The sequence below is a fragment of the Cynocephalus volans genome, chromosome 1 (assembly GCF_027409185.1).
Source record: "Cynocephalus volans isolate mCynVol1 chromosome 1, mCynVol1.pri, whole genome shotgun sequence".
In the NCBI taxonomy this organism is placed as follows: Eukaryota; Metazoa; Chordata; class Mammalia; order Dermoptera; family Cynocephalidae; genus Cynocephalus; species Cynocephalus volans.
The window spans coordinates 221,937,425-221,961,173 of record NC_084460.1 but is presented as its reverse complement, the minus strand read 5'-3'; the positions used below and the strand labels follow the sequence as shown (position 1 = coordinate 221,961,173).

The 23,749-nt window shown below is 40.7% G+C and overlaps 1 protein-coding gene across 3 annotated transcripts in view; it reads right to left on the bottom strand.

Moving 5' to 3' along the window:
* The window catches only part of FMNL2 (formin like 2), a 281,747-nt gene extending 261,685 nt beyond the window's left edge, over positions 1-20,062 (bottom strand). For all 3 annotated transcript variants that reach the window (XM_063094051.1, XM_063094061.1, XM_063094070.1), the window contains exon 1: positions 19,531-20,062. In XM_063094051.1, coding sequence (XP_062950121.1) covers positions 19,531-19,647 — 117 coding nt within the window. In that variant the 5' untranslated portion in view covers positions 19,648-20,062. The remainder of the gene's footprint in view (positions 1-19,530) is intronic.
* Between the last annotated feature and the right edge of the window lie 3,687 nt (positions 20,063-23,749).

Here is a 23,749-nt window from a genome sequence, read left to right as displayed (position 1 = left end):
GATATATTTTAGCAAAGATCACAGTCAATTATTCTTATTCAAAAAATAATCTTAATTCTTTCACAGTAGGCCATGAGTATTTACTTTCAGAACATAACATATAGATCATTTGTTCATAGAAAAAGTGACTAATTCTAAGAAACGAGGAAGCAACTGTTCTCATTCATCTTACTCTGAACATCTCATAAATCTCATTCACCTTACTATTAACAAGTAAGATATATCTGAAGAGCAATGATGCTGTTTGTGGCTTCCAGAACCCCCCTTATTATGTTTTACTTGCAGGTTCTCTTTTTTGATAAGATGAGAAATTAACAAAATAATGACATTCCATTTCAATAGTGGTCCGTTGGGTTCACAGCCTACAAGCTTGGTTATTGAGGGATGTCACTTTCCCAAGCTATATCTACTCCAGGTCTTCCATCCTCACCCGACCAAGAGAGAGAGTGCAGAGTAGGTAAATGCATGCTATGGAGTCAGAGTACTCAGTTCAAATCCCACTCAGCTACTTGCTAAGTAAATTACTTGATTACCATAGGATTGCTCTGAGAAATACACATAAAGTACTCACAGAGTGAAAGCCCTCAAAAAGCAGTAAAGATTGTTAACCCAACTCCTGTAGAAGTATAGAAACCCTCATTTGAGCAAATAAAGACAGACAAAATATGCAAATGTTCCCCTTCTTCCAAAACTGCTCGATGGCTTTGTAAACGGTGGTGGAAAAGAGCTGGATATTAAGAATCTCTCTCACCAAAAGATTAAGGATGGGTTGTGTAATCAAGTACTGAAGCCAAGATGGTCCTCTGTATGTCCTATCTCACCAGTGGCCCTGGCTTTAAAAAAAAAAAAAAGTCAACTCCACACTTAATGCCTGCTGCCTGATTCCCCAACTTTCTTGAATTGTTTTTATCTGTTATATAAAGAAGTGAGTACCCATTAGGCGACAGCTATGAGTGTGAAATTAAATGGTGAACTAAGGCAGGTATTGCACAATGGTTAAGATCGGAAGCTCAGGAGCGATGACTGTGTCATTTAGTGACTGTGTGACTTTGGACAAGTTGCTCCATCTCTTTGCACCTCAGTTTCCTCTTCAGGAAATGCGGCTATTATTGCACTGAGTTTTCCACAAACAATCCCAATCTATGCTCATCTCATTCAAAGGTAAAGTTTAAAATGGATGGCAACTAATTTTTATTATTTTATGTTTCTAAATCTTAAAACCAGAAATATATTATAAGCTCCTAGATGATAGATCACTGTTAGTATTCATAACATATAGCACCAAGTGTGCTAAAAAAAATATTTGCTAACTTATTAATATGTAGGCATAATCTGTACAGACCATGGGGATGAACTTCACTAACATCAAGTACACCAGGGGAAAATAGCCACTTTAGAGAGCGCTCCAATGACAATTACTCAATTTGATGATGTGCACGCCCAGGACCCAACAATTGCTCATCTAAGTACACAAGCATCTTTTAAAAGTTAATGGAAAGATTCATATTATCTTTTAATTCCATTTTTCTACAAACTTTTTGAAGTATCCTCATTTTGAAGTATCCTCATATAACCTTAAGAAACTTACACCTGTGCAGTGGATGACATCGGATGACAAGGACTTTAATTGTAACCTTACATGTAATAAGAAACTGTAAATAAACTTAAATATCCATCGATAAGGTAAGAGATAGCTGTTCTCATTATTTGCTGTAGTCATGTTCTAAAAGTCACCACATACACTGAATTACTGAGTATAGTCACATGCTACATAGTGACATTTCAGTCAACGTCAGACCGCATATATGATGGCAGTATTTTATAATGGCTATACCATCTAGATTTGTGTAAGTATACTCTATGATGTTCACAAAAAGACAAAATCACCTAATGATGCATTCTCAGAAGGTATCTCTGTTGTTAAGCAATGCATGACTGTATTGAACCATTGCTCCTAGGGGAAATATAAAGTCAAGTTCCCCAGATCACAGCAGGTTCCTCGGATCACAACATTTTTGTCAACTGATCAATACAAATCCATGTTATATATTTTTCTGTCTAATGACATCTTACTTAATATTTATTGTTGATTCATTAACATTGATCTCATAGCCAACAGCTCTCTCACTCATGCCTAAAACAAGCTTATGTAACACAGATGTCTTCTCTATAAGGCACATCACAGCCTTCCTGCAGTTAGAAACACTAGACAGAACTTCAGCATTACACCTGGAGACCATCTTAAACAGCAAAATGACCAAAAATGTGAAAAACGTGGCACTAAACGGAAAGTGAAAAAGGACCCTTGTGCACAGTTCGCAAGCTACAACAAAAAGGCAGAGGGTCGCCTTGTTCAACCTCAGCCAGGAATGTGCGTGTCAGGTGACTCAAATTTCTCATCACTCTATGATCCATGAATGACCATGAAAGTACCATGAGTATTGATTTTGGGGTTACAAATAAATTTTTATCGAATAAGCAAATTCGCAAATCTAGAATCCACAAATAGTGAGGGTCAACTGTAAATAATTTACGGTACTTTCATTCAATGAATATGATGCAAAAGTTAAATAATCTAAATCTACATGCATCAACATGAATACTTCTCAAATCAAATGTTAAAGACACAAAAGTGCACATGGATTATGATACCATTTCCATAAATTCAAAAACAAACTTTTTTGTTATTTTCAACAAATGTACATAGGAATGACATATGCCAATTCAGGGCAGGTTTCCTCTGAAGAGGAGGGAAGGAAATGAGAATGAGGAACTTGGGCTGCACCCATAACATTTTATTTCTTTAGGTATGTGGGTATTTTTTTCTAATATTCTGTTATGTTGGGACTATTTCACTAATACATCCATTAGAACTATTTCTCAGTAGTGAAGAACACATGCCACAGAGCACACGTACTTACAGCATTTAATCTTACTAAAGGAGATTTCTGCATGAAATTACAGCACATATCAGAGCAATGCCACAAACCATTTAACAGCATGATAGGCTATGACTATTCCAAGGGTCTGTTTGCACAGAAGGAAAGAATGCCTGTTAGAAAGTGAGATGAAAAGGAGAGAGACAAAGGGTCAAAGTTTCATTTCTAGATGCACCCTGTGTATCTGCTGCTCCTTTGAAATTCATGGGAGTTTCTTCCCAGAAGGACTGCATGCAGCACAAAACAGAACGATCTAAAAGCAAGTTTCTCAGTGGCTGCATGAGGCCAGAAGTGGAAATGAGTACCGACTGCAGACAGGCTCAAGGGAATTTTTGGTGGGGGGTAATGGAAATGTTCTAAACTGGGTTATGTTAATGATTGCACAACTCTATATGTTTACTAAAAATCACTGAACTGTACACTTACAATGGATAAATTACACCCCAATAAAGCTGTTTAAAAAAAAAAAAAAAAAAGCAAACTTAGTCACTGGGACATAAGAAAAAACTAAACCCCTAAAAAAAATTATTCTTAAATAGGGGAGAAGGTTTGGGAAGGAAAGCTCTTGAATGGAAACTAACACAAGAAGGATAGTTCCTATAGCCAAAGACTGGGGATGACCCATCAGGATCTTATTTTCATTGGGATAAAGCAGTGATTTTCCTGGGGCAATGAAAAGGATATCATCTAACTCCCAATTTTGCTTCTGCTCAAGAAGAAAAATAAATGTTTGTGATGCTGTTATGTTTCATTTGTAATTCTACTCTTTGTTCACTTCTGGCAGTTACCGTCATGAGCATTAGGGTAAAGTCTAGCACCCCACCAAAAATACCAGCATTGTGATTGATGTGTGATTCAAAAAAGCTGTCAAAATGGATACTCCAAAAGGAATGAGTCACACGGCTGGGCCAGGCATACTATTATTTTAATACCATATTATAATCCTTTTCATCTGGACCTTCTTACAGTTGGCCTCTTACTTACTTTCATGCTATTCTAAGCTGACTAAGGGCTACAATAAATAGCACAAGAAGCCTGACAGAATGGGTTCATACCTTCATTACTAAAATCCAAAAATTAAGGCTATTTGATATGGAAATAGGGCACCAAAAAAACACGCATACAACTTCAGCCCACGAGATTTAAGAACCCTCAAAGGTCTAAGAACACAGAGAATTTTATCTCACACTAGTTTGACAGTACTATCAAATAGTCTTTTATCTTGCCAACTTAAACAAGTAAATTGCCACTATAAAATTTAGGGCAAAAGAGACATTTATCAGCTGAGAGAAAAACGAGCAATTTTCCTCACTGGAAAGTAAGAAAGAAGAAGTGTGCATCCTCAGAAAATTCTAGGTTTTCATTTCTGGGTGATGGTAATGTTTTTACTTGATTTGGGACTGGCTTTGTTTCATAAGCCTATCTCTGTCTGATTCAGCAAGATTGCATAGAACATAGCCCAAACAGATTAATACACAACCTTCTGGAAAAAAAGTACAGAAAGGAGTTACTGGGGGACTGCGACCTATAAAGTCTTCTTTCTTTGCTTCCTGGATTAAGTCAGATGGCACTGTATTCTTGATTTGAAACAATGCAGCTTTTATTGAACAATGCTCTTACCTAAATCAATCAAACAGAAGACCTTCTATATACAAGATATATAAATCTTTTTTTTTTTTTTTTGCCACTATTAGAATTCAGAATAAAGACCAAATGACTCCATCCATCCCAGAATGGAGCTGGAGCCAAACAAAACTTCAATAGCAGTTTCTTCAAGACTCAGATGGTCAGGACCTTGAATGTATTTTCTCATGTGAACTAGCTGCTTAGTGGTCACAGCATTGTACACAGCATGGAGGTTGTCTGCTCCAAGTATGAAAACACTAACCCTGCCATTAGGCTCTGACATGAATAGTCCAATGCCCTAAAATACCAGGCTCTTTTTTCTAGATAGCACAAAATATACAGGGGTTGAGGTAGGCTGCACATGTAATCCAGACCTTTGGAAATATTCATGTATCAGAGAAGGTCAGTAAGTGTAATCTTCAGGCAAAAGTAGCAAGCACAAGCCACCATCAGTTCAATTCTGGGCACTCTGCTTCTCTTGTTGTTATTCACTTTTGAGGCTGATGATGATTTAATTAAAGGGGCCTGTGAAACACACTAGAGTCCCACTAGAGTCCATAGCCTAGACCCTAAAGCCAGTCTTTTAATAAAGTCAAATTTTTAAAAATGGTACAAAATAATCAGAACTACCACTTTTTGTGAAGTGTCTACCTGAGTGCCACAGCTCAACTATAGCAATATCATTTAATATTCACAACCACCCAAAGAGATAGCTTTGAGCTCACATGATAGATGTGGCTATGCAGGCTTAGAAAGGTCAATAAAGTATAAGCAGCAAAATTCTGATTCAAACTCAGGTCTAATTCCAAAGCCTGCCTTTATAAACAAGCTGATTTTTTTTTTAATAAGTCTTTTAACAGTTTGGTTAAATGTCTTTATATGAGGTCCAATGCCAATTCTTCTTACAATAAGCTTTGTAGAAAAGACTGCAAGCTTTCTAGCGAAGTGAGTGCAGAGGATGTCTACTCAGTTTCTGACACTTGCAACCTAGTAAGGCTCATAGTCTATTACTCTTTAGGGGAGAATCCTCTATCACCTGAAAGGCTGTCCTTGATATTAGTACTTTTACCAGATTCTTTCAAGTTGTTTGCACACACACACACTTAGACACACACACACAGATCTTTAAGCATTCAGGCACAAAGCGAAATTCATTTTGTCTATATTTTATGTATTACAACTTTCAGCCAAATTATCTAGATTTATCAGCTTAACCTAAAATATTATAAAACTTTAACATTAATATGTGCTTCTATAGCACATTACATACCTGGCACATACATATATGATCAATGCCTTTAAAAATCCTATAATCTTCATTTTCAAGCCTAACTCTTTCACGGGGCAGTTAATTCCTCAAAGGTACAGAGGATGTTTTATCTACCTTTGCAAGCTAGCATCGTATCAGGTGCCTTGCTTGGTGCAAATACCCAAACAAACAATGGTTGGATAAATGAAATTACATGGGATTTGTTTTTTAAAAATAAGCAATCCCCAACATAAGGCATACTAATAAAAGGTAATAATAGTTGTTCCTCCCACAAGGAAGTCCAAGTCTATGGGTTATCACTGAGGGCTGAGCAAAAGGCTCACTACACAGCCTTCAAGCTGTAATAACACATCTATTTTACTGGAAACATTTTAAAAAACAAAAGTTCAGAGACAGTTGTCTGAAAGAGAGCCTTCAGAAAGCCTTCAGAGGACAACTGTTATTAGGGAAAAAAGCCAATTTGATCACAAGCTTATTTGGCCTTTACTATTTCAACAGTGGACAGTGGCTTATTCATCCAGTTCTTACTTTATCTTTAATTTTTTTTTTAAAAGATATATAGTTACTGTTGGTTCTGGGAATATAACAACAAAATGAATACAGGCTCAAAAGATGTTGAATTGCCACCACAGGGCTTTCAATTTACTTTAAAACATTACATTTATATTATATTTATAGTTTATATTGTAATATATTCTTGTTATATTTTTGTAATTTGGAGACAAAACAGCATGTTAGAAGCAAAGCTTTAACATCAACAAAGTTTGATTTTCAGCTCCAATACCTACTAGAAATGTGTGTCCTCAGGCAAATTCCTTAACTGCTCTAACCCTGAGAGTTTCCCATATGTGAAACAGGCATGATACCTACATTTCAGGTTTCCTGAGCTACCTTTAACATTTACTGAAATGATTTAAGAAATGCACAATAAGCAACCTATATTGTCTGATTACTTTACATGTATCAAATTCACGTTTAAACCCACTTGAGGGCTGCCTTAAAATCCTCACAAGAAAAAAATCCACTAATACATATTTAAAGACTTACTGTGATACCAAATGGTGTAAATCTGTAGGCAGGCAGGAAAATTTTAGAATTCTCCACCCATTCGCCAGTCACTGCTAGAGGTTTCAATGTCCAGGCAAGCTCAAAGGTTCTCAAACATTAACATGCATAAGAATTACCTTCTAGGGCTGTTTCAGTACAGAATTGTGCATACTGTGCTTTTGAGGGCAACTTAAGAGATTTTAGGGGTAATTTTAATTGCACACAAATTTTACCTCATTTTAACTTCAGAATCAAACCTCTATATAAAATTCTTATATGTCTTTTAAAATGCAACCTTTTTAAAAAAAGGAAAGATATAAAAGAAAACAGGGAAAGAATCTGAGCCACAAGCTAGTAGCAAGTTACAGCACTAAAGTAATTTCCTTTTACCTTGCCTGCCCCAGTTCAACCTATGGCTTCAAGCGGACAAAACCCACCACTCTAACTGAAGGCCTTTGAATGCCTTCATTTACAGCACTGCTCACACTAATCAAATACTCTATTCTCAAATTGTATGTCCCGTGGGTCTAGAACAATGACAATCCTGAAATGATCATTTGTTTAAAAACCATCTGAATTTAACAGGAGGCAGAATTGTGACTGCACAAATCCATTTACCAGAAGTGGCTCTGTTAACAATTCAGTCAAAGGAAACAGACTCCTGAGCCTCTATCTTGAAGTTCCCCCATAGGCAAGGCGCATCCCATACACATGTGGAACCCCCTCCCAAGCCAGCAGCGGGAGAAACAAATCACATGCTGGCTCTTCCTCCTGCTTAAGGGCTCTTACCTGATCACGCACTGGCTGCCTGCTCTTCACTCAGATCTTCACTGAGATGACACCACCTCACATTATCCTATTTTAGTCTGCTCACAGCACTTTCCAGCATCTGAACTGTTCCATTTAAGTGTCTGTGCACCCCTTCCATGTCTGGATCCCCCCTGGGGCACCCTCCCACTCAACTCTAAATTCCTTGAGGGCAGATGATTGGTTAGCACTGCATCCTCCAGTGACTACAATACTGCCTGGCATACGGTAAGTGCTCAGTAAAAAGTTTTGGGTTGGTGTGACTAAAGCATAAGCCTTTCTCAAGCAGTGCCAAGTGAGCAAAACCGCACAATGCAGAATAAGAAGTGTAGTCTAGCAGTAGGACTGCGCTGGAACCTCAGAGGCCTAATCTCTACTTCCTATTACAAAGAAACTTTTTCTGAACAGAATCAGCTCTGAAACTTAGAGCTTAATATATCTACAACTACACTGATTATGAAGCTCTATGGGGTTTTTGTTTGTTTGTTTTCCCAGCTATATCCTGAGCCCCTTGAGATCAAGGTCAGATTTTGCAACATATAATACAAGCTGGGCTGATACAAAGTAGCCATTGTGTGAATTAATGAATTTAGTCCAGAGGGTATTTAAAGAACGAACAAGAAGTACAAATCTAATAGTATCTTATAGCTAATTCAGAAAACATACATGGTGTAGAAAGAAGGAGGTTGTCTCATCAGACAGACCTGAATCAAATCCTGCCTCAAACATTTGGTAGTGGCCACTTCAGCGCTCTGAGCTCCACTGTCTGATTAGTAAAAGGAAGATAATGCCTCCCTGGAAAGGTTGTCAAGAGCATCAACGATAATGCTTATAGAGCACCTAATGGAACATGAATGCACATAAACATCAACTTATTTTAAAGTGAAATGCTCCTTGTAGTTTTAGTACCAAGACCTAGGACTAGATCACAAACTTCACCACTCTCTTATATAACTTCATGCCACATACTCTTGTGTCCTATTTGACTCATTGACTAAAAGCCCTTAGAATCACAGAAGACAATTTGAAAGCTCTTTGCAAACAGCAAAGCACTAAAATGCCAAAATAAAGAATGCTGCTCACTTAAACTTGCCTAACTCCAAATAAAAAAAAGAAAATATAGCGAGGAACATTTTACGCTAAGAAAGCCTTTTGCTGTTATGGCTGGTATCTACTCATTTGACCACAGCACATCATGACATACCAATCTGGCCTAATGACAGTGACAAACCACTGACTTTTTTTTTTTTTTTTTTTTTGGCTCTTTCAACTGCCGTCCCCCTCTTCTCCTAATCCACAAGTCTTCTGTAAAGAGTCAAGTGAAGCATGATGCCAGCTTGTTATCTCTGAACATTTAGTATTCTTGGGCACTTACTACAATCAAGTGATATGGGGAATACCAAGATGAGTAAGAATCTATGACAAAGTGTCATTTCCACATAAAGGCAAGTTATGTGCAATTAACAGTCAGCCCAGTGTGTCAGTTAAATAGATTCTCAGAGCAGCTACTCAAATTCCCAATCCTTTTTCAGTGGGCACCGTTCTCTAATCAAGCCAGTAATTATCTGCTGAGACCCTTCCGTGGGCCAGGCACTGTGCTGGAGAAGAAAAAGCTGCCAGGACCCATAAAACATGATCCTTGCCTTCCAGGAGCCCACAGTGTGAAGCGGCACATAAAACAGAGACATACACGGGTGGCTAGGAATGATGAGGGACTACAAATCTACACATGTAAGCATCTCCTTATTTTACACGCAAGGTGATATTCAATCAAGTGCCTCATGAGTGAGAGAGATGATTCATATTGTAAAGGGATGAAAGTAAGGAGAGCTATTTTTCCCCCTCGCCCAAGGTGAGGTGGGCCTGGAAGGACACTTGGAAAAGGTAGGATTTTGGAAGAGCCTAGAAGGCTGGATATAGTTTTTCCAGTAAGCAGAGAAGCTGTGGGAGCCCATTCTTTGCAGGGGCATCAGTGTGAGAAAAGCCATAAAGGAAGGAAAATGCAGGCCTGTTCTGGGGACAAGGATAAAGCAAACTCCAAGTCAGGGCCTGTAAGGAAACAGACAAGGATATGGGTCTGGCCAGACTGGGGCCAGCTTCAGGGAGAAGGCTAGAGGGACACAGAAGTTACAGAGCAGAGTACAGAAGGTAAACCAAAACAACAAACATGGCCACAAGCCCCCCAAATTGGATCTAATGTCTGGAATAACATGAAATGGGTTTGATGCGAGAATTGAACAAGATGAAACTCACAATCTTATACCTTTTAATATTTTGTGAGTCATCAAGAAAGATGACAAAAGCTAAAGGCCAGAGCCTAGCCCAGGTACCCAAGACGTGTATGTGCAGGTGCAGAATTTCAAGTACTGGTGCCCCAACTTGCAAATGCTCATTTCCACGGAAATCCCTCCCGATTCATGCTTTGCACTAGGAAGACAAATGAAAATGTCCTCTTCTCAGTATTATGAAAAACGGGGATATTAAACATACACAAAAAAATGCTAATAATGTTATCAATGATGATATAACTAAAAGTGACGGGGAGACACTGCAATATCAATATTTCCTAATGGTTAAGCCCCTTGGACTGAGAAAATCTCTCAAAGGAAATGGTGGAAACCTCATGGTTAGAGTCATTTAGAATCAGACCACAGGGCACAATCCTGTGGCCTACTCTCTTCCACGGAAGTGTGACCTCTGAGAAGGTAAGTTCAGGTAGGTGACGGTGGCTAGGGAGGCAAGGGGCCAAGACTAACCACGCTGGAAGATCGACAGGGAGTGTGAGACTGATTCCTGATCAGGGGGTTGGTTACAACAGTGTGTTCAGTTTGTGAAGAGATTTTTTTAAAGGATGATTAAGTGATATTCTAAAGAACAAAAAAATAATTTTTAAATTTCCCTATTATTGATAGAAAAATTAGAAGAAACCAACCTTGGAACTCCTGATAATTATTGGTGAAACAACAAAAATATAGATATTTAATGTTAAAGAATTATTTCATTAAATGAGGATTGGGACCTAGTAAATTTACAGATGATCTGGAGGTTTCTAAGTCAAACAAATCCTTTCCAAAAAGCCTACCTTGACACTCAAATATTTTGCCTCGAAAGGACAATGGAGAGGCTGAACACTGGCAAGGTGAAGGGTTCCATCAACCCAGGAGGCCACACAGTTTTATAGGGTCTCTCCAGGTCTGCATCTGGATGGCCTGATCAGGTGGCGGCAGAATGATTTTACGGTGAGGCCCAGCGAATTACCAATTACAAGTTTATGGCATCCTAGTTCAGACTGAACTGGCTTCCTAGGTTCACAAGGCACAAGTCCTTAGGAATAAAGAATACTGATTAGTCAAGATAGCCCACTGTCACCAAAAAGAGAGTTTCCTTGGAAGAATCACACAGTTGACTATATCAGGCACTGAAAGGGCTAGAACGAAACTAACCTATGAAGCTATTCACCTGATGTATGGCCTTTGCATTTAGGTTCCCCTAAATTGAATGATTTGAATTTGGCAGTATTCAAATCATTGGGTAAGCTGAGTGTTAGCATGGTACAAATCTGATCACATTATATCCAACTTTTCCCGCTAAGAGTTTTCCTAATGCTCCCTTCTATATAAAAAGGGGGAAAAAAAGAAAAACATTATTCAATGAAGGCTGATGAGATTATTTTCAGTCTTTCTGCCATTATAAAATAGTCATCTTCTTTACCTGCCTCACCAAAATAAAACCCCATTATTATCCTTTAATATTCCCATCCAAATCCAGATCTCTTCTCACTCTGTTCCCAATTACTAGAAAGTTTTATCTCATCATAAATCAACTACCAACATTACCCTAAAAGATTTATTTATATTTCTAGATGAAAATGAGACAATAATTGCTTCTATCCTCTCAGTTCCAGAAAACCGCATATGTTGTCCTCAAAGCCCAAACCACAAATGCTAAAGATTATGAATAAGAGGAATGTCTATTTGCTTATGTTATAACTAATAAAGGAATAACAAGTCTTACATTTAGAACAATCAGCTCATTCTTGACCTAGCATCCTATTTATCTTTCTATTCTCAAAGCTAATTGCTTATATAAGCATGCCAATTTGCCTTGATTATAGGATTCTTAATAAATGAATGTTGTTTACATTTCACAAGTGTATTTGAATTTCACTCCAGGAAGCCAAGCTCATCAAGTCTTTGTAAGTGGTAAAACCAGAGATCAAAGCAAAAGGCCTGCATTGAACCAACAAACAATTAGGCTTGAGAATAGAGGCCTAAGCAAAACTAAAACTCATTTATTGATTCTTCTACTCCAGAAGTACACCCCACAGGGTCACTGCTCAATCTTAAGCCATAGTATATAGAACTTTCTCTGCAAATTTTCATTATGATAATTTGATGGTCATTTCTCAAATAGCTAAATAAAGAAATCTCTCTACCATTCAACAGGTTTTGATCCTTTTCTTCTATATTTCTCGCTTTTTGTTGAATCAAATATCTTTAGATTTTTTTTTTTAAACTCTTCTCAACTCTGCCCAATTTCTCCAAATTTCTTGAACTTTTTTCTTTTTCTTGGCAGCTGGCTGGTATGGGGATCCAAACCCATGACCTTGGTGTTATAATGCTGTGCTCTAATCAACTGAGCTAACTGGCCAGCCCTCTCTTGAACTTCCTAAACAAAACCTTTCCTATTACACTCATCTTTATTCGCTGTTCTTAACTCCTATGCTTGGTCTTCAGGGCAGGAGGGAAAAGGGGAAAACCACTCCTCTAGCATGGTGGTTCTCAACCTTCACTGCACATTCGAATCTCCTAGGGAGCTTTTAAAAATCCTAATGCCATACCTGCTAGCTGCCAAAAAAAAAAAAAGAAAAGAAAAAAAATCCTGATGCTCAGGTCACACCCCCAACAAATTTATCAGGATTGCTGAAAATGGAACCCAGGCAACTATATTTTTTGAGGCTCACCGGGTGATGTCAATGTGCAGACAAGTTTGAGAACCACTGCTTTAACTTATCAATCCTTTCTTTATCCTATCTTCAATAAGGTGTTCTGCCAAACTTCCATTGAAAAAAAGAAAAACAAGGAAAGGAGTCAGGTTCCTGAGCAAAACCCTCAATCATGACAGAACTTGAGACCAGTGAGATCTGTTCTTTTCAGGTACCATCAGTCACACCTTTATATCCCATCACCAGGCACATGACCAAAACTGTTAACTATTCGACACTTTTCCCAAAGCCAACAAGTTCTTAGGATAAACCAGGTCACAGAAACCATCTACTTCCCAGAAGTCAGTCAAGTGAGATTACTCCTGTAGACAGCAAAATCCAAACACCTACTGGCTTTCAGCTTCTGTGGCAGTGGATACAGGGACTTAACAAATACAATAGAGCTTCTTCAGCAGAGAAACAAGTGGACTAAGGTTACACGTGAAATAAGAGTCACTGAAGTCGGTTACAGGCTACCCAGGAACACTGAAGATGTGATCAAGGCATCACAGAAACTACAGAGTTTGCTCTAGAAACTATATGAAACTAAAAAGCATAGACAGTTTGTGATAAGGTGCTGACCTGTGAGTGCTGATGGTCATGTTTTTTCTGTTTGTTCCTTAAGAGTGTGGAAAGTACTCTTCTATCTATCAACATCAAATACCATTTATACCTTCAAGTAGGGACTTAGGATTTCCCAAATTAGGGATTCCCAGCCATCCTGATCCACACCTGCGGTCTCACCTGTGGGTCTTAAAAATCACAGTCCATCAAGCAGCTCTCCAGCCTACCAACTCTTCCCTGGACATTGCTTCTAAACTATATCCTACCTGTTGGAAACTGCACAGTTCTTGGTGTTACTTTGAAAGAGAGGGTCCTGGTCAGGAGGATGTGGTGACTGGAGAGGGGAAAGGAAGCTCACCTTGCAGTATAAGCAGAAAGAATTTTAAAGACAAGAGATGAGCTATCTCTGCCCCCAGTGTCCAAGTAGTTAAGAGCTAAAACGGTGCATGAGACCTCTCCAGAAACCATGATCCCAAAACCTGGGGACACATTTGTCTTCATTTGGGGTGGGGAAGAGACTCCATAAAGAGCCACTCTATAAGAAGGGAACTACCAAGCAGCTGCACAGCTGGTAACTCACCTTTTCTAAGCTTTTTCAGTCTGTCCTTTTACAAGGATTCACTGCTTTGTTCCTAAAAGGATTCCAGTTACCAGCACCCTCTTGCAAAGGACAATCTAGAATCAGTGTTTCTTATATTAGCCATTTTTTTTTTTTACATCAATTACTTACTTAAACATGAGGGCAGGGAGCCCACTTTACCTTGTCCTTATTCTCTAAGACCAAAGTATGAAAAATAGAGCACAATTCATTAAGAACAAGTCCTTCAGGCAACAGTTCTTGTAAAGACAAATTAATTTCCAGAAAAACATGAGCCTGTACTTATTTTATTCTTCTCTGAGCTCTAGAGGGACTTATAAGGAGATCCTTTCCACTCCCAGGTGCTAGAAGTCTATGTCTAGAACCTGCAGATGCACCTTTCAAGCCAGTCATGCACTTGCTATATCCTGAGTGTGAGAGGACCTTCCCGTCGCCAGCATTTTTCACACAGCTCTGTCTGAACAACTCTAATGGAGGGCTCACTAACCATTTTTTGACAACTCTAAATTTTAGAATATTCTTCCCTGTGCTGATGCAACTTTCTGTCACTGACCCTGAGGAGTTCTACTCTCTAGACCACACAAAACACAGCTACACATTTTCCACACAAAAGCTCTTCAAAATGTGAAACCAACTAATAGATCACAATGTATTATCTTCTGGAAATTTTACACTTTCAAGTGCTATAATTTCCATCATCATCCTAATAGTTGTGCTGAATATTCCTATTCATAAAAGAGGAAACCCAAGGACCAGAGAAAGAGTTTAGCTTTCTCTAAAAAAAGGTGGTACAGCAGGTATGATTCTAGAAACTAGGTGTCCCACCTCCCAGACCAATGCTTTTTGCTAAATGAGAGATCACAGCAAAAGTGATTCTTATCACTTAAGGATTTACAGACATGCATAGCTTCTCTCCTCAAATTTCATCAGTTTACACTGCTGCCAGTCTCTTCCTGGAGCTTAACATTTGCATCCAGAGAATACCCTTTGATCAACCACTGTCCTAGACACCCAAATACATTTTCACATTTGTCACTGGTATTATCAGAAGGGAAAATGCACCACGATGCATATATATGACCACTTAGGCAAATAAATTACCTCAAGGAGTTACCCCTGGAGTGAAACTGTAATGGCTCAAAGTGACAACACTCCACCCACCTTCCACACTCTCTTTCCCTCCCAACGAGGAAAAGATTTGAGAAAACAGATCAGCAGCATCTGACTCCTACCCATCCATCTGCTCAACAGACTTCATGGCAAGTGCTGTCTTGGGAAGTGGTTGAAAGTGAGCAACACCTTGCAGTGAGAAATAAACTTAACTGTTAAAACTTGGCCTTCGTTATCCCTTTCACACATTTCACACACTGCAATGACAGGTTATCTCTTCTCTCTGATTTGGAAAACCTAAACTTTCCAACCAAGGTATTTCCAGTCTGCCTTGAAAAGAATAACTGAAGAGTACACTTTTGGACCAAATCAGTTTTTAACTCCACACCTGAAAATAAGATGCCAAAAGGTATCTAAAGAGAAACATTGAAAGCACCTCACTCTGGTCACTTCTGAGCAATTTCTACCAATTTTATACAGTCTGAAACTCGCATTTTTCGGATTTAGGAATTTCTTACTACTAGTCTCAGGCCTTTTTTTTTTTTTCCCTTCCCAGTTCTAGGCCTAAGGAAGCATAATATAATGGGGAGGCCAGGGGAGAATAGGGAACAGAGATCCAAATCTGGGTTAAAATCCCACATTGGTTATTTAATAACTGTATGACTTCAGGCAATTTACGTAATCATTATTTACACATCTATAATGCTGATAGCTGGAGTTTCCATGAGGATTAAATGAGAGCATGTAAATTTAGGGCCTACTCATAGTAGGTACTCAAAATGTTCCCACTCCTTCCTAAAACAAAATGACTACATTCAATCTCAGGGGGGAAAAAAAAGTTGCAAAGGAAATTGACTTGATTTAATCAGATACCAAAGCAGTTCCCAATATCAAACATAAAATAACACTGCCCTAAACCATTACTTCCTAATCTGTGTTTTCTAATCTGTTTGCGGTGCTGCCTGATATGACAGTACACCAAGATACAGCAGCTAAGCCAGAGGACTTAAAATTATCCTTTCCTCTGAAGCTCAGGGAAAGAATCCTTAGGACAGCTCCTCAAAGGCACTGGAGGACTTACATTTTAAGTTGTAAACAGTGTCTGCCAGCCAAAAATTAGACAACAATATTATGAAGTGTCTAATGTAGAAAGAGGTACTCCTGGGCAAAGATCATCGGCTGTTGACCACACCCAATAAGAATCACCTTTTCAGCATTGTCTTTAAAAATAAAGGACATGGGAGTATTTGTGTATGTGTATGTAACTCCAACAATTAGACAATGTTTAATAAATATAATGGAGAGCCACATAGATATTTAATTATGAATTTGTGGGACCCAAAAAAATACAGGCTAATGTTACCTACAAAATACAGACACCCTAAAAGAACAAGACTGAAGTAGATGACTGAGTTTTTAATTTATGAAACATTTCCAGAGTGTAACAGAAACATTGTACACGTGTGCAAGCACATGCACACACACAGGCATATCACCTTATATAGCTCTACCTGAAAAGTAGGTAGAAGGAGGCAAATGGTTAAATGTACACATTGAGTCAGTAATCTTTTCCTTTAAATATAAGTTTTATCATTATTACTATATTAATGCCCAAGACAAGTTCAGGGAGGGAGAGATTCTCCTCAGGATAGTTAAACTCCTAAGATTTGGATCCAATACCAGTCATTACTTACGAGAAGCTCAGTAACTCATTTTTTTCCTATAAAAAACTATTACTTTTAAAAGTTTACCCCTCCACTGATCTTAATTTATTAGTCTTTTACTCTCTCCTCTCTTCTCTTCATACCCACTCAATTTTTAGACTTATACAATCTAATCCATAATACTGAGGGGGATGGAGTAGCTCTTTCTAACAAGAAATATGATGGATTTCTGTCATTTTAATTTTTTTTTTATTTACTCCTCCAAGGCTTTAAATATTCTAGAGCTGGAGTTTGGGAGGAATTGTTTTCCTAGCCTGAAACAGATCATTAATTATTAATGTCGGCCCTACTCACAACGAGGTGCTTGTACACTTTTCTGTACAGTATTATCTGGTTTTCCTCTCAAAACACATATAACTTTTATTACATAAGAAAATAGAACTGGTATCAGTGATGCCAACATGATTCCCATTGCCTAAGGGTAGTATGTAAATAAACATGTAGAGGGGATTTCTCCACAAATATACTTAAAAATCTGCCATCTAAAACTTCTCCTTCAAGCTTGATCTCCAGAATTAAATGGTTTGGACTGATTTCTTAAGCAATTTATGTGGAAAAGTTGAAAGTGTCACAAGTACAACTTCAGAAAAAACTGACTACAAGAGAAATTACCAACACTTCAGACTTCTATCAGCCTGTAGGGATGATTCAGAAGGGTTTCCTTTTAACTTCTCCCATAGATTTTCAAAGAGCAAGTGGAGCTGACCTGAGAGAGGAAATAAACACCACACCAAAGGTCCAAGTGTGTCCCTAACAAGAGGGTCTCCAAACTGAGACATTCTCAAAAGCTTTGTCTTTGTTCAAAAAGTTCAGCCTGGTATTTTTTGTTTTTTTGTTTGTTTGAGAAGCTTAGAATATTGTAAACAACTTTAAAAAAGAACTACAACCCATAAACTGTGTGACGCATGGTAGAATAAAAGTAGCCACAACAAACAACCACCGCCCCAAAAAACCTGTGATGTACAATCATAAATGTCTACGTACTAAATTTGTAATAGGAACACAAATCCACCATGTTAATGATGGGACACTATTTTTCTAAAGATTAATTCATACCATGTGTTATTAATGAGCAGGATAACTGAAAGCTCATGCAAAAAAAATGCTTTCCCAGTGGAGCAGAACTTAATTGCATTATTGTTATTATTATGACTGCTGCACTGCAATCCCTGTGTCACTGGCTACTCCACAAGTATTCAGACACAGGCACACACACAGACAGACACACACACAGAGCACCACAGCATGGATGGAAAAACAGAAAACTCAGGGCCAGGAGGTAAGAACCACATGTCTGGTAGGAAGAGAATTTTGAAGAAGAACGTTTGTCTCTGGAAAGACAGGTCAAGTATACACCTTGAGAAGTAATTAAGCCTAGGCTGTTTCATTTCAGAGTGTCCCATCTTGCACAACGGTGGGAGCAGCTGTGGGAGATCACAGAAGATGCAAAGCAAGACAGGCAATCTCATCTATCTCCCCGACTGCCACACCAGTTTCCAGGTGGCGTGAAAAAGCTTGTAGACTGTTCTCTCAAGGAGCACAAAGCTAACCTGCCATCCAGAACGTTATTCCCAGTGCCAGCCAGCCTCTTGTCAAGGCCTGAAGAAAGACAATGTAAATGCCCCAGTCAGTGGTCAGACCTCAGATAATCGATTTTTGATCTGGGACTCACTCGAGTCTTTTCCCCAAGTTGTTAGGTCACATGCCAAAAAACCCGCAGGCACGCTGCCTGGATCACAAGTTTCTCTTGCTGCCTAGTCTTGTGGAGTTTAGAGGTGGCCAGTTAGAAAAAGGGAAGCATACAAGTTTAAGGAAGAGGAGTGCGTCCAACCTAGCCATTTTCCTCCCAACATCCCTTGAAAGAGACTGGGACACTAAAACTAAGTCTGAGGACCAAATGCAGGGCAGACCTTGGCTGGGGCAAGGGGGAAGCCGCCACACCCTCGTCGGCTCACAGACGGACAGGCCCTGGCTGGGAGGGGCCCAGAAACAGTCCCAGCAGGAAAGAGAAAAAGAAGGGAGTCTTCGGAGTCTTGGATTTGAGGGGCTGAAAAGCTGGGAGAAGCGGAATGCGGGAGGGAGCGGGGGACTTGGGTGGGTGTGCAGGCGGAGGGGTCGCCGATGCACTCAAGACAGCTCGCCACATGTCCCCGCAAAACTGCAGATTTCTGTGGTTTAAGATTTAAGACCAAAGGGAACGCACCGAGGTTCCCTCGCGCCCGGGGCGCTTCTCCCCCGCCTGGGTTTCCCCCGCCTCCTCCTCGCAGAGGGACAGGGGCGCCGCACCGCTGCGGGTTTCCTCCTTCCCTTTCGGCGGAGCTCCCCTCGGCCAAGCCGCGACGGCCACCCTGCGACTTCTCCTTCGCTCACAGCCCGGTGCGGGCCCCGCGGCCGGCCACATGCGCCCATCCGCCGCGGACCCCGCAGGCCCGGGGCTGCGCGCCCAGGAGAGGGTCCGCGGGGGCTCGGGATTTGCCGGGATTTTTTTTTTTTTTTTTTAAACAAAAAAGCCTTAGCGGCTCGCCGCCCCCTCCTCCCGAGCCCGCGCCACCTTCCCTTCACGCCCACGCCGCACCTCCCAGGCACACGCGCTGCGAGGTGCCTCTCCCGCCAGACAATGGGTTCGGGGCTGGCCGGGCAGCCCGCCCCAAGCCCCCAGCCCCATTCCGGGACCCCAGGAGGGCTGAGCGTGGGGGGCTTGAGGGAGCGGAGTGAGGCGGGGAAAGCCACAAAGAGGAAGGTGGGAGCCTCCCCCTTGGGACAGGAGGCTCGCTCCCGGGGCGAAGGGGAGGGGGGCGGTCAGCTGCGCCGCCCGGCTAGGGGCCCCGGGTCCCCGCGCCCGGTTGCCGCCGCGCACTCACCAGTACGATGGCAAATCGCTCCTCCAGTTCACCTGGTTCGGGCATCGGCAGCTTCAAAGGCACGTTGTGCGCCCTGAAATCGGTCTGCTGCGAATCCATGCTCCCCGCGTTGCCCATGTCGGCGGCGCGCCGGAGCCGGGGGCTGCTCCGGGCCCCTCGCGTCCGCGTCGGCAATCAGAACAGCTCCCGGCGGTCGGATCCCGCCCGCTGGCGCGACCTGCCCGGCTCCCCGCCCTCGCTGCGCCGCCGCGCCCCGCGAATGTGCGGCGCGCACCGCTCCCTAGCAGCGCTCCGAGCCGAGCCGCCCCCCGGCCTCCCTCATGCTCCCCGCCGCCCCAGCGCGGCCCCGGCCTCTTTTCCTCGGGAGGGGTCGTCAGCGCGACGGGCGCCTATCTGCATGTTGCTCCGCTGGTACACCGCCCCCTGCCAGCGATCGCGGCCGGCGGGCGCGTGGTCCCTCCTACCCGGCCGCCGGCCGGAGCCGCAACCGCCGCTGACACTTCCAGCCCCCGGCCGGCCACTACAGCGCCCGCTCGGCGAGCCGCTGGAGCAGACAAATGCAGCGCCGCGTTCCCCACACAATGCCCCCTCTCGCCCGGCCCCAGCCCCCGGCCGGCTCCGCCCATTCGCCCCGCGGACTGCCGGGACGCGTAGTTTCTACCCAAAGTGTCCGCACGCAGCAACCACGCCCGTTTTGGAGAGCCGGGCCGGGTTAGAACCGTATAGTGCAAGGACAATCTGGACGCCTCTGGAGATCGCTTATGTCACTTTTGACACCCCCCCCACCCCAACAATAGAAATAACTACCTCGTCTACATCGTACTGACACTTAGTAGGCACGTTTGACAAACGGATGAATGAATCCACCCAGTGAGTGTATGCGTGCACTCTGATTTAAATTTCAGGAAACCATTATGTTTAAAAGAACCAAGTTCGATAAGGGACTTCAAAGCATTGGCAAAGTCCTATTTCTATTTCAGCCAGGGGATGGGTCCATGGGTACTTGTTTTATTGTTCTTTATTCTGTGTAGAAGTTATGTTCTTTGATGTGATTGAAATGCTTTATAAACAAATAATTTATAGATATATGTAGGCTCTAGGAGGTGGATGAGAAGGATTCAAAACAAACAGCTGTCAAACGGCTATTATGTATGAGTTACTGTGTTCCTTATTTGGAGAAAAAGGAGAGGCTTGCCCTAGCTCTAGAAAACTTTCTAATCTAGGGAAAGAGAAAACTTACGTAAATAACCGTATTTTGTGTGAGATGGATATAATGACACAGTGTTTTGGGAGTCTCTGTGGATGATCTTTGCAGCTCTCTTACTCCTTCATAGCAGTCTTGTACCAGTCTTTTACAAAGAAGATTGGGCCTACCCTGCCCTCTGGGGTGTGTTTCAAACTATAACTACCCATTCTGAAACCTTACAGAGAGAAACAGCCCTATAAGCGACTTTAGCCAGCTGCTCATGTTGTAGATCTCAAGGGCATCCACCTATTTGATTTGTGGTTGAACTCCTGCAATTAGTTCTTTGTTCGCTTAAAGCGGAGTTTCTTAATCCTGGTTGTGTATCAGATTCATTTGGGGAGTTTTTACTAAAACTACATACACCTTGGGCTCTGCCTATTACCAGAATCTTCCTAAGCTGAGAGCTGGAGCCTGGGCAGGTGTATTTTTAACAAGCTCCCTAGGTGATTCTGATATGCAGCTCGGGTTTTTATCATCCTCTTGTTAAAAAGCAAGTGCTTGTGAACAAGGTAACACAAAGATTCAGTTATTAAGGACCACATTTTATTCAGCTTTATAAATCCCCAGATACCTGGAGCATAGTAGATGCTCAATGACTATTTGTTGAAATGACAAGTGAATTACCAAAAGCGTATGAAGCAAATCCACACAAAAACATCTGTGTGTGTCCCGTTAAATAAACAACTTTTAGTCTTTTAAAATAGGGAAAGAGTGTAAATAAATTCAAATTAAAATTCCGAATAAATGCAATCTGTATTTCTAAAGTTACACAGTCTCAATGTTAATGGCAAGTGTGTTACTGATCAAAGAGAGAAAAACAAGGAGAGATATAGATACACACACCCCTAACTAGTAAAAATCAGTGAAAAAGAAAGCAGTCAGTAAAGACCAGGTGAGACATTTCTGATCTACAAATGTATTTATTTTCTTTGTAATCTCTAGACATATACTTTGGGTCTGATTGACTTACAAAATCAGCCCACCCAGAGGGTTCCTGTCAGGATGGAAAGGCTGGAATTCTCTTCTGCAGTTGAGGAAGCCTTTTTCATTACATTTATGGCTCCCTCCCGCCATTTTTCTGCCAGTAACGAAGACCTTTTTCTCTCCCTAAGTCTTATCATATCTATTTCTCTCATACTTTCACACTTCGAAAGAAGCCAAGGACAAAGTGTGCAAATCCATGAACCAAAAGAACTTTTCTGCCATTTCAAGGTTTGTAGTCTCTGATATTTGGTTATTTATGACTATTATTAAGAGCAGAAATAAACACTCCATAGGACTGTAAAATTTCTGTAGGAATTTCTAGCAAAATCTCAGGAAAAATTATTTGGGGGAAGAGAGAACATGGGGAGAGAGGAAGGAGAACACATTTTTATAATTTTAATTGTAGCACTCTTACTCCCTTCCAACAAAATTAAAATCAGGCAATCATTTTTAAATACATATTCCATTTTCTGATTACTAATAGGGGTTTTCAAAAAGTTCATGGAAAGATTTGTATTATCTTTTAATTCTATTTTTCCACAAACTTTTTGAAGTGCCATTGTGCTATGGATTGATTGAATTGTGTCCCCCAGAGTTCATATATTAGAAATTTAATTCTCACTGTAACTGTTGAGGGTGGAAATTTCTATTATTGAAAGGTGGGACCTGGAAGAGGTGATTAGATTGTAGGACCTTGCCTTAGTGAATGGATTAAAAATGGTGGTCAGGCACATGATTCTAAGGGCTTTTAAAAAGAGCACGGGAGGTTAGTCTCTGCTCTGCCATTTTCTGCTATATGAGACCCATGGGTCACTATTGTCTCCACCAAGGCCTTCACCAAATGTGTTCCATGGACTTTGGACTTCCCAGCCTCTGACACTGTAAGCAATAAATTTTGTTTTCTTATAAATCACCCAGTTCCAGGTATTTTGTTATAAGCAACAGAAACGGACTAATACACCTTGTATATGATTTCTTATAGCTGATGTTGCAAAATATTAGTAAAAAAGAAATTGCTAAAACTATTGTCAGACCCCTCATATGCTGGTTGGAAGCTAGGTAACTGGAAAAAGATCCTGGGAGCCATTGGCAAGGTTGACGTGCTTTATTTGGGCATGAGCTCAGCCCCCAGTGAATCAAAGCCATTGTCTTTTATACTAGAGTCAGATAACCAAGGAACACACGGGTGTGAGTCAGATAACCAAGGAACACCTGGGCACACATGTGTAATTAATGTATTTACAACAGACATGCTGAGTTATGCTCAGCAGGATATGAGGTGAGGGAGCCTGAGCAGTTTGTCTTCATTTTCCTCACAACTATTCCCTCATCCTCAATAGAAATTGAAATTTTAGAACATTTATCTTCCATGTACCAGGCATTTGCAAGCTATACCGGGGATGGCTTGGTCAGGAATTCCCCATAATGGTGTGATTGCTTTCAAAGAAGCTTTTCCAAATACACAGACACATCTACCCCTTAGGGCTTCCGTTTCTCTGGAGAACTCTGATTAAGACTAAATGTTGTCTCCCTAAAATCAGGCATAAGGCAATAATATCTGCTCAGTAGTTTCATTTAACATTGTTCTGAAGGTTCTAGCCAATATAAGGCAAGAAAACAAAATAAAAGGCATTCAGTTTAGAATGGAAGAAGTAAACTGCCTTTATTCATGGATGGCATGGATCTTCTATGTAGAAAATCTTACGGAGTCTGTAGTTACTAAAACTGATATGTGAGTTTAACAAGTTTTCAGGATATAAGGTTGGTATACAAAATTCAAATGTGTTACGATATAGTAGAAATAAACTTTCAAAAATTTAAATTAAAAAATATCATTTATAATATTATCAAAAATATAAAATACTTAAAGATAAATTTGGCAAAAGGTGTGCAAGGCCTGAAAACTGAAAACTACAGTAAACTGTGTCCATGGGTTGTAAAACTCAGTATTTTTAAGATGTCAATTCCCTCCAAGTAGATCTATGGATT